Source organism: Saccoglossus kowalevskii, chromosome 6 (assembly GCF_978046115.1).
Source record: "Saccoglossus kowalevskii chromosome 6, keSacKowa6.1, whole genome shotgun sequence".
In the NCBI taxonomy this organism is placed as follows: Eukaryota; Metazoa; Hemichordata; class Enteropneusta; family Harrimaniidae; genus Saccoglossus; species Saccoglossus kowalevskii.
This window is the reverse complement of record NC_140646.1, coordinates 23,835,397-23,847,491: the sequence shown is the minus strand read 5'-3', so window position 1 is coordinate 23,847,491 and position 12,095 is coordinate 23,835,397. Positions and strand designations below refer to the sequence as shown.

Below are 12,095 nucleotides of genomic sequence, written 5' to 3'. Positions count from 1 at the left end.
AATAAACAACCGTACAACATCATCGTCAGTTCTATTCTTAGCTAAAATACGTTTTAAATGTCTCACACTAATAAGTCGTGGCCACGTGATAATAAGTCGTGGCCACGAGATAATAAATCGTGGTCACGAGATATTAGGTCGTGGCCACGAGATAATAAATCGTGACCACGAGATAGTAAGTCGTGGCCACGAGATACTTTTCAAGTATGTTCCAATTAAGGTATAAGCCTACCCTGTACTTGGGGAATCCATTATGCACTACTTTTTCGGCAGATTTCATTTCTGTGAAGTAAAAATACACAAATTGACCTTTAAAATTTTAAAATTTATATTAACAGTTCTATTCACTTACCTGAAGAAAGTCCATGTTATAAATTAAATTAGAACCATGTTTTTCAAGGTGAGCCATTTTCATAAATTTTCTATATGTATATTTTTATTTTATTATATTTAAATATATTCAGTTTATTTATTTATTCTGTGTTCAATAAAAAATGCGTAAAGTAAAGAAAATGCGTCTCATGTGTATTCGCCCCCCATTCAGCTTTGATAAAAAGTCACTGCCCCCCCTGTGGCTTTGGAAAATATGCTGACCCCCCTGTTTTACCCCCCCTCCCCCAAGGAATAATAAATGGTCATTCCCTTACCTTGATTTTACATGTTGAGGCCCCAGGCTTATGACCGGGGAAGTACGCTATATGCTATGGAAACAAGGTCTATTGATTATTCAAATTATCGTCTGGATGAAATAACCTGTTGCATACAAGGGTCAAACAGTCTCAGACAACTCGTCAGTACGGTGGATTTGTTATCAGCCTAAACCTACCGTGCCTGGAGCTGTTGAAAAAAATCGCGGAGTAAGTGAAATCAAACATTTTTTTCATGAAGCATATTCCTGTTTCTTTTATATTGAGTGATTGTCTACTTAGAGTGGATAACAAAGTGTGGTAATATTGGACACTGGTGGATGATATCTGATTATGTATACATTCCGTATTGAATGTTTCGTTCCCATAATCCAAAAATCACCATTGTATCTTTCCAACAAGTCTCTCAAGGCACGTTGCTTGGGATGGGCAAATCAACCTCACTTTTGTAAATCAGATGACTGACTGAAATATAATCTCACTTAATAATTTGTGTTCTCTTTGCGTCGTGTATTTGTACTTTGAAACTGGTTAGTTTAATAGATAGCGTACACTTGTATAAAGTTCATTGACACAACACTGACCAGAAACGTTACATCAGTATGAACAGCAATCATCGAATATAGAATATATAGATTTTATACTGTATTAACGGATGACGTGTAACTGTACACCCTGCCAGGTGATTATTAAATTATCATTGCATCTAGAACAGGAACATATAATACACATCTTATGAACTCACAGTGTGTTTAATTATGGGGGCGATGCACATAAATCAATGATATTGTTTGTTGCTATGGAAATATTCTTGACATATCTTTAAATACAAAAATCTAACTTGTGCAAACAAACATCTACTACTCAGAAAACATCAGCACAGTACTCTATGACAATGTCAATTTTTTTTTGCATATATGACAAAAATGCAATTTTAATTCTGTTTAGTTAAGTTAGTTTTTAAATATTTTTAATATATAGTGGTACAACAATCGTGTAGCACTCGAAATGTGTGTTTGTGGGGAGGAGATCAACAATAATCCGGGAACATGCAACGGTATTGGAATTCAAATGTCCCACCCTTATTGCATAATGTCGATACTTTTACTCAGATAATTCTGTCAAGCATTCTGGGTTCTCTGCCATATTGACGCAATAAATCTAATTTTGAATTCATGACACAACCAACTAATTAGTACGATTTTATCCCAAAAATACAAAACAAAAACAAACAAAAATTTACAGTATGACTGTAACAAAAGTAAATCCCAATTAGTCACAAAACGCCAACATATATGTGAACTCAAGAACATTCAGTCAACATAAGTTATATCAGGGTTAAGAATTAAAGCATACGCTTATATCCAATAAAAGTGTATCATAGATTACATCACATCACATAACATAAAGAAATTCATCTCAATATAATGAGATTTCCATTTGAAGATCCGACAGTAAGTATCCAATAACTGCCTGCTAATCGTCATGGGTATTTTGACTTTGAGAACAAATTTCCTGGATTATGTTTTTAGTTATTATTGGGGTCTTTTCTTTTTATGTCGTCTTGATTTCATCTTATTTCTTATTTATAATGTTTGTTTCTTGAATAGTTTAGAAACTGGTGATATGCCTGTTCTAGAGCACACTGTGGTCTCTTTCAACTGCTATGTCTTTACCCCGGGGTATGTGTGTCTAAATCAGCCTAGCATCACGATGAATGTTACGTTTCACTATGGTGTCTGTCAGTTCACCACAGAATAATCTTCTCATCAGCCATTCAGTCTGCGTGAGCTACAGATCTCAATTAATCTGAAGTAGTGAACAATTTTTAAACTGGTGGAAAGGTGACGTCACTATTACACAGCATCATCGTCTTCTGGTCTTTTTATGTATTTATGGTGTGTAACAGCTGAAAAGTGTAGAAATTTTCAGCTTGGCTTATCTAGAGCAAAGTATGGTCTCATTCGATTGTGCGCTTTTTCTCATGACATCTAGTCACTCTTCAGTGAGTCCAAATGAGCCTAGTGACATGATGAGTCCTAAGCATCTAATCAGTTGTCAGGTCTATTGCCTTACTCGAAGCCAGCACGTGTCGAGCTTCTCGAGTCTATTGAACATTAAACGAAATAGTCAGTTCACACAATGTCACAGTAATACTACACACAAACTTATTGGTCTAAAAGTTCAAGTTTTTACCACAGTTCTACGTAATTCATATGCACAAAAACAGAAAATCTTTCGTGTCAATAATCTAGTTTTAGGCTAGCTTATCGCTAATTTTTCTTAACATAACCGTTTTTTTAACAATGGAGAATGACATAATGATATATTCATAATTGACTCCCGTGTGCGAAGCACAAAAAGGGAGTCTTTGCAGTTAGTGTGTGTGTGTGTGTGTGTGTGTGTGTGTGTGTGTGTGTGTGTGTGTGTGTGTGTGTGTGTGTGTGTGTGTGTGTGTGTGTATGTGTGTCCGTCTGTTCCACTGATATCTCAAGAACCATACATCAGTTTTTGATGAAACTTGGTGCATAGATGCTCTGGGCCAATGCGCAGATTTGATTAGGTTTTGGTAAAAATCCATGCATATTAATACCTAATTTGCATGATAATTAGCTGATTTTTGGCTGTTTCATGACTGTTCCACTGATATCTAAAGAAGCACTCATTGGATTTTGATGAAACTTCGCACACAGATGCTCCAAACTAATGCGGTAAAAATCTGTGCAATATTAATTACCTAATTTGCATAATGATTAATCAATTTTCGGCTTTTCCACTGATATCTCAAGTACTAATCATCACATTTCAATAAAACTTGGTACATAGATGTCATAGGACACTGCACAAACCTGAAAGTTTTTAGGGTAATATCAGTAGATATTAATTACCTAATTAGCATAATTAATTAATTTTCAGCTTTTGATATTTCAAGTAGTAATTGTCACATTTCAATGAAATTTGGTACATAGATGTCATAGGACACTGCACAGATCTGATAGTTTTTTGGGTAATATCAGTACATATTAATTACCTAATTTGCATAATTAATTAATTTTCAGCTTTTGATATTTCAAGTACTAATCATCACATTTCAATGACACTTGGTACATAGATGTCATAGGACACTGCACAGACCTGATAGTTTTTAGGGTAATACGAGTACATATTAATTACCTAATTAGCATAATTAATTATATTTCAGCTTTTGATATTTCAAGTAGTAATCATCACATTTCAATGAAATTTGGTACATAGATGTGATAGGACACTGCACAGACCTGATAGTTTTTTGGGTAATATCAGTAGATATTAATTACCTAATTAGCATAATTAATTAATTTTCAGCTTTTGATATTTCAAGTAGTAATCATCACATTTCAATGAAACTTGGTACATAGATGTCATAGGACACTGCACAGATCTGATAGTTTTTTGGGTAATATCAGTACATATTAATTACCTAATTTGCATAATTAATTAATTTTCAGCTTTTGATATTTCAAGTACTAATCATCACATTTCAATGACACTTGGTACATAGATGTCATAGGACACTGCACAGACCTGATAGTTTTTAGGGTAATACGAGTACATATTAATTACCTAATTAGCATAATTAATTATATTTCAGCTTTTGATATTTCAAGTAGTAATCATCACATTTCAATGAAATTTGGTACATAGATGTGATAGGACACTGCACAGACCTGATAGTTTTTTGGGTAATATCAGTAGATATTAATTACCTAATTAGCATAATTAATTAATTTTCAGCTTTTGATATTTCAAGTAGTAATCATCACATTTCAATGAAACTTGGTACATAGATGTCATAGGACACTGCACAGATCTGATAGTTTTTTGGGTAATATCAGTACATATTAATTACCTAATTTGCATAATTAATTAATTTTCAGCTTTTGATATTTCAAGTACTAATCATCACATTTCAATGACACTTGGTACATAGATGTCATAGGACACTACACAGACCTGATAGTTTTTAGGGTAATACGAGTACATATTAATTACCTAATTAGCATAATTAATTAATTTTCAGCTTTTGATATTTCAAGTACTAATCATCACATTTCAATGACACTTGGTACATAGATGTCATAGGACACTACACAGACCTGATAGTTTTTAGGGTAATACGAGTACATATTAATTACCTAATTAGCATAATTAATTATATTTCAGCTTTTGATATTTCAAGTAGTAATCATCACATTTCAATGAAATTTGGTACATAGATGTGATAGGACACTGCACAGACCTGATAGTTTTTTGGGTAATATCAGTAGATATTAATTACCTAATTAGCATAATTAATTAATTTTCAGCTTTTGATATTTCAAGTAGTAATCATCACATTTCAATGAAACTTGGTACATAGATGTCATAGGACACTGCACAGACCTGATAGTTTTTAAGGTAATATGAGTACATATTAATTACCTAATTTGCATAATTAATTAATTTTCAGCTTTTGATATTTCAAGTAGTAATCATCACATTTCAATGACACTTGGTACATAGATGTCATAGGACACTGCACAGACCTGATAGTTTTTAAGGTAATACGAGTACATATTAATTACCTAATTTGCATAATTAATTAATTTTCAGCTTCTGATATTTCAAGTAGTAATCATCACATTTCAATGAAATTTGGTACATAGACATCATAGGACACTGCACAGACCTGATAGTTTTAGGCTAATATCAGTATATATTAATTAGCTAATTTGCATAATTAATTAATTTTCAGCTTTTGATATTTCAAGTAGTAATCATCACATTTCAATGACACTTGGTACATAGATGTCATAGGACACTGCACAGACCTGATAGTTTTTAAGGTAATACGAGTACATATTAATTACCTAATTTGCATAATTAATTAATTTTCAGCTTCTGATATTTCAAGTAGTAATCATCACATTTCAATGAGACTTGCTACATAGATCTTCTAGGATTATACAGAGACCTAATTAGTTTTAATTGGATATTAATTACCTAATTTGCATAATGTTCCACTGATATATAAAGAACCACAAATTGGATTTTAATGAAACTTTTAAAGAGAACTATGCAGAAACCCAATTAGTTTTTGGTTAATATTTATGCTAATTAATCTCCGAATTAACATAATTAATTAACACTGATATCTCAATTACTGATCATCACATTTGAATAAAATTTGGTACATAAATGCTCTAGGACAATAGACAGGCCTGATTAATTTTGGATTAAAATATGTTCATATTAATTCTCTAATTAGCATAATAATTCATAATTTTTTTGTTCTGTTCTGTTCATAGTAGTCACCTGATGTACATAATTAGTTTTCAGCTTTTCTATTAATATCTCATGTACAAGTAATTTTGAATTAATTTTTAATGTGTCTTCAATACTCTCAGCACACGGGAGTTCTTTCTAAGCTTTCTTTGATTTTTAAATTTTGTTTACGATGCCACCATTTTGGATTACGTCACCCATGGCAAAAGTTATGGTTTGCATCACATTTGGATAAATAGTTGAAATTTCACAACCATTTGAAAAGAAATATTTAGGAAAATTAAAACTATTTGATATGAAATATATGATGATTTATTCACGTTTCCACATAAATAAAGTTCATTATATGTATGACAATTCTTAGCAGCTTTTCGAAAACTTATGATCTCGAATACCAGTCGCCATTCATATATTCTAAGAGATTGTCAAAATTTAAAAAAGTGACCTATAGATACCGTCTGTCCCTCCACATCACGAATAAGTCCCAACGTGTAATGAAAACAATACACAGCCAGGCGTATAAACACGATAATGTACATATGCGCGACATATGAATGTCTGAACATACTTAGAGCATGGATTTACATGATTTCTGATTTTTTGGGCTACTCTACTTTTAGCCATTTGTTTATTCTTTAGAAAGACGCGTCGTGGGGGAGAAGCGTCTTCTGCAATCAGTGATTTCCGTAAAGAACTATAGGATTACAGTATTATAGATGAGTTATAACTGATAAATATAAGTGTCAGCATTTATAAATTTATTTATACACAAATCCAAAATCACTCAAGATAATTTGATTTACTTTGTATTTGCGTCCTTGACAATCGAATATTATCGTTCATGCGTGTTTCAAGCAAAAAACACGTGGTCAAAGCTGGTGGACTTTCACCAAAACAGAAATTCTGGCCAGCAGTTATTTATTGGAGTTTTTAAGGGAAACCAAATTGGGGATGTTAAATCTCTTTGGTGACGAACATTCGGCAATATTAGGCAAGGTTGTTTCAAAAATATAATTTACACATATTGTATATAAAAACGGCAATTTACCAAAATAAAGTACGTTTATAGCACACACACTATGCTAAAACAAAATTGTGTTGATCAACACTGTAGATTGCAAATATATTTCTGGTCAGTGTATATTAGGCTACACCGATTTAATTTTATGGAAGACATACGCGCGCGCATTAGTTTTCGCCTGTTCTCAAAAAAAAAAAAAAAAATCTCCGATGACGAGTCTCCACAGATCGGTTTTTTGTTCGGAACTTACCGACTCATATTGTCGCAAAGCGCCGACTTGTAGTAAAACTCGTTTTGGACTACCTCAAAACCAAACTCCGCACAGTTAGATGCGCATTACGTAAAGCGCAAAGACCTATGGGAAAGAGATTGCCTCAAAACATGCAAATTTTGCCATAAATGATCCAACATGGCGACCACACCACCAAAATACGTGAGCATAAAAGTTCAGAGGTGAAACGGAGGGATTGTTGTAGACTGGTACGCAACTGACGTTGGCCAGGGAGACGTTTACACAGCTATACGAGAGGTCGGTAGCGGCAAGCGAGTTTCGCCCAGATAACGTTGAGAACATATTGTCCAGAGTGGCTGTCCCGCGTTTCTTCTGCAATGATGTGAGAAATGGGAGAGGAGTGGAGGTGTATGGTGGCCTAAAAGTCGGTCAGGCGACAAATCAGTTCGGTTGCTTTGTCCGCATTGAAGTCGACAAAACTGCAACGAAAGCAGCAGAAGCTCCTTGGCCGAAGTCCCCTGATTATTTTTTTTTTCATTTTCTGATTCAAATAATTTGCCTGCACACACATTCAGTAATATTTTGATCATATGACCCATTTTCATCAAGATACATGTACATAATTTTCTGCATCCAAATTTGTGTTGACTCTCTGTTGGTGTTTTTTTTTCAATATCGAGCCTCTTATAATTTGTTACATAGTTGAAGTAGTTCTAGAGCATTTGTGTCTACACTTAGTCTATCTGAAGTGTCACTTTAAAAGCTGTAGTTTGAATGTCAAAGAAGTTAATTTCCAGGTTGCTGTTGACAAACTTATTGTTCATTTTTAATTATTTTTTTTTTCAACACAACACAGTAAGTTTTTCTTTATTATTGAGTTGATGTGTATGCCTTTGGCAAAGCTAACATCTGCCTTATCCTCTTGCCTTTTCAAAATCAAAGGTGATGATACCTGTGACAGTAATACAGTACGAAATGTGTACATCAGCATGTGCCTCCTACAAATAAAGACTTGTTGTTTTTTTTGATACACTGTGGTTAAAGTCGTAATAATAGCTCCGTAGTCCTGTGGTTTTAGCAGCATTTATTTTTTTTGGCCGAATTTTTTTTGTTCGCCCTCTCGCATTAGTTTTGGGGTCTTCAGAGAATGTCATCCATAAAATTAAATCAGTGTGGCCTTATCGCTATTATAGTATACAGTACCAACATCTCCAACTCCCCTCCAGACAAATTTATAAAACTTCTTAAACATGTAGCGTTTCTGTATAGCGACCAACCATTATAATCACGTGACACTACTTCCCCGGACTATGTTTATACATTTGATTTCTTGGCCATGGGTTGGAAAATACCAATAGGTAGCCAGCTATATGATACAAAATATATTAATTCGAATTATCTTACTTTTCTAGCTTTTGTTTAACTTTTCAATTTTGTCTCGACAATGATTTTCTGTTTTATTTGTAAATTAAGGTAACCATGAAAGAAGCTGTAAAAACTCTTATTCACTATCCAGTATATTACCATACTTGCTATGACGAAATGAAAAAACGTGGATTCAATGTTGATGGTGAGCAGTGGGCTAGTGATGTCAAGAAGGTTGTCCAAAAATTGAATTTAAATCCAACACACGAACTGAATGTGATCTCTGTTGGGTGTGGAAGTGGTAAGTTTTTTTAAAAATATAAATCGTTAAAATCGAATCAACAACCTCATACTTTTGGTAGCTCAAAATCATATAGGTGAAGAACTGCCATGCATTATCCTATAATTACGTAAAATAATCATTTACAGAGATAGACCACTGTGGATTTATATCCTGACAAACGGGTGAAACACTGTCATTATGTGGTTGAAAATTATAACTACGCCATTAGTGAAAATTATGTAATATTAATACAGATTTGTTGAGCTTATCTTTGTTTTATAATTTCTGGACTGAGGTGACATATATTAAAAAATATTTTTATACATATGTCACCGTAACGTGCCGTAATTTTGTGGTATTTTACGGGGTATTTTCATCCTACCATATAAGGAAATGCCCCACTCCACATAGAGAAGTTCGCTGATTCTGCTCTAAACTTTTTGGATTTTGGCAATCCTATCAGGGGGTAATTCTTCTCTCCGGGGTTCTCCACACTTGCCAGGGGGGAATCTAGTCTCGTCTCTATATCTCGTCCCCTTGAGGTACGGGATCGGGAAAGTCACTTATACTTTACAGTCAAATAAGACACACACAACGAAATACGTTTCAGCTCTCGTCTTAGTCGGTCAATCGAGCACTCTATAAGACACGGCGCCCATGGGGAAAAATCCCCAAGACTATCGCAAGGCTGACCCAAGACTCTCTTAGACTGCGTCAACACTCTCCCCAAGGCTCTCCAGGACTGCTCTAGACTCTCCAGGACTGCCTTCGACTTAGACTGCGTCTATCGTGCTGTGCTTCCCAAGACCAACTCAAAACTCTCTTTATTCATTTTCAAAACTCTAACCAATTACAAAACAGTAAAAAGACTCTAGGGCGTAACTTTCAATCATAAAGCCAATCACACTAAGTACTGTATACGTCATATCTTTTGATTAATCGTTCACTACATTAATAACTATGGAAACCAACTGTCAGAATCGCGACGGTTATCTGGTAATTAGTTCCAAATCACTGAGCCAAGTTTCGTCCAAAACTTCAAATAGGCCTAAACGATGACAGACATAACACAGCAATTCAGCTAATAATCAACTAATTAAGTCGGTTAACAGATACGCGAAAACTAATTCATGACAATCCCATGATGTATCCTTGGAAGGAAAAGATGTTTAATAATAAGGTTAAAGGGCGGTAGTCATCGTGCCGCGTCCTGTTCGATATGGGACTCATAGCGACATATACAACGAGTGTAAAATACACCGTTTATTTACATGAAATTCGAACACGCGCTGCGTGACGACCACCGCGCATTAATACGAGGATACCTCTAAGTATGCACTCGGACAGTACGCCGTCGTATCGACCTCCGCTGCGCGTCGGTCGATACTCCCGCTGTACTATTTTCGTGCATATTTTGCGGTATCCTCGAAGTAATCTTATATTAACCAGAATATTAACAAATGAAAATTTTCGACATTTAATACGAATATGTATTCAATAGGTACCGTGGATAAGCCAATCATAGACACTTTATTGACTAAGCACTCAAGTATCAGATTCATAGCTATTGACCCTGCTGTAGATGAACTGAATAAGTTCAAACAACTAGTGAAAGATAATAAAGATGAATGGAAGAATGTAGTCTTTGATTTCCAAACTACTACAATTGAAGAGTATTTAGAAGTGAATGGAGCGCAAACGTTTGGTTTCATTGTTATGTCGCATTCTGCTTATCACTTCAAAGATGTTGCAACAACTGTAGTAGACTTGTATAACCGTCTGGTGAAAGGGGGAATGCTGTTTTCCAAGATGATTGATGGTAAGTAACAGTGTGTGTTTTTCTTTGTAACCAGATAGTAATTTACATCAACACCAGCTTACATTTAGTATATCTTATATTTCCCTGGCGTTCACTTTCTGTAACATTTTTATGATGCAATTTAGCTTTAAACTCACCGTAAATCCTTTTTTTTATAAGGAGGATGGGAAAAGTTTTCAGCGAAAGTTGGGGAGTATTTCACAGATCCAAAGTTTAACTTCATTGGAACACACGACGTAGAGGATGTCGTCAAACGCCGAATTCCAAATGCCAGATATGAAACTAAAAAGAGGGATTATACGATGGACATAACTGAATGTTTTGATGAAGAATCTCAAGCTGGTGCACTTCTGATTGACTTCATAACAATCCTTTACAAGTTCCGAGAAACATGCAAACCTGAAATAAAAAAAATAATATTAGAATATCTGGTTGAGTGTTGTCAGAAAGAAGGGGATAAGATGTTATTAAGTACTGATGAAAGAGATATAGTCATCTTCAAAGATTGATTTTATAATCTTGTATATGTTGCTTCTGTAGCTTCAGAATAAATCCCCAGTAACAATAATATGTTTTATTTCATGTTATGTTTTTTTATTCAGTGTGTTTTTTAAAATTTACCTTACAATGACTCCCATAATTAATCTGCCAATATTCTGTTCACTAATTCTAAGCTAGTACTATGTTAGTATTCATGGTCGAAGATGGTCAGATATTGATTGATTTAAAAATACAAGTACAAGCAAAAACACTGGGACGTCAGTTATAGCGTGTGGATAACTGTGGCTATAACAAACCAAGCAAAGTTGGTAGGCAAGAGATAAATTCGTCGTAGTTTCTTCGTTGATTAACTAAAAATAATTTCAACAGCAAAAACATTGAAAATTATGCAAGATAGTTTTGTTTCACACTGTATATTCCAGAATCATCAATTTCAAACATTCACATTGTCGCATACGACTTAATTATTACTTCCGTGTCACTGAAAATGTTCTAGAACCGTACTGTGTCTGGGTGGAATATTCTAGATTTTTTTTAAAGACTGGTTGAATAGGTAATAGAACACTGTAGGAGGCAATAGAAGGTAATGGAACATTCTAGAAATGTATAGTAAATTCCAGACTCATTATGTATGCTGATGTAATGGTCTATTTATAGACAGTGTGGGTATATATAGGGGAGTTGTTCAGCACTGAGATCAGATCGGAGATCTCGTTGAATTGTATTGGAGTTCAAGTATCTAGTTATTGGAGGTTTGGAGTTTTACCGCGTTATTGTACTTGATGTTTGCAGAGTATAATAATACCAGTACCGGTTGAAACCTCATCTGTTGGCTCCGTGTTCGTATTTTATCATCGCCGCCAGGGAAGTCTTTCTGTTACTGTTGCCATTTTGGTATTTGAACCATCACACCTGTACTATAC

The 12,095-nt window shown here is 34.4% G+C and overlaps 1 protein-coding gene across 1 annotated transcript; it reads left to right on the top strand.

The window, feature by feature from the left end:
• The first annotated feature begins 777 nt into the window (after nt 1-777).
• Nucleotides 778-11,239, top strand: LOC144352613 (histamine N-methyltransferase-like). Its single transcript, XM_078009547.1, has 4 exons — nt 778-857; nt 8,678-8,870; nt 10,354-10,671; nt 10,831-11,239. The coding sequence occupies exons 2-4, from the start codon at nt 8,684-8,686 to the stop codon at nt 11,178-11,180; spliced, it is 855 nt and encodes a 284-aa protein (XP_077865673.1). The 5' UTR covers nt 778-857; nt 8,678-8,683; the 3' UTR covers nt 11,181-11,239.
• Nucleotides 11,240-12,095: the final 856 nt, after the last annotated feature.

Coding starts and splice junctions, on each gene's coding strand:
- LOC144352613 (XM_078009547.1), top strand. CDS start 8,684: ATGAAAGAAGCTGTAAAAACTCTTATTCACTATCCAGTATATTACCAT. Junction 8,871..10,353: donor CTCTGTTGGGTGTGGAAGTG/GTAAGTTTTTTT, acceptor TGTATTCAATAG/GTACCGTGGATAAGCCAATC. Junction 10,672..10,830: donor GTTTTCCAAGATGATTGATG/GTAAGTAACAGT, acceptor TTTTTTTATAAG/GAGGATGGGAAAAGTTTTCA.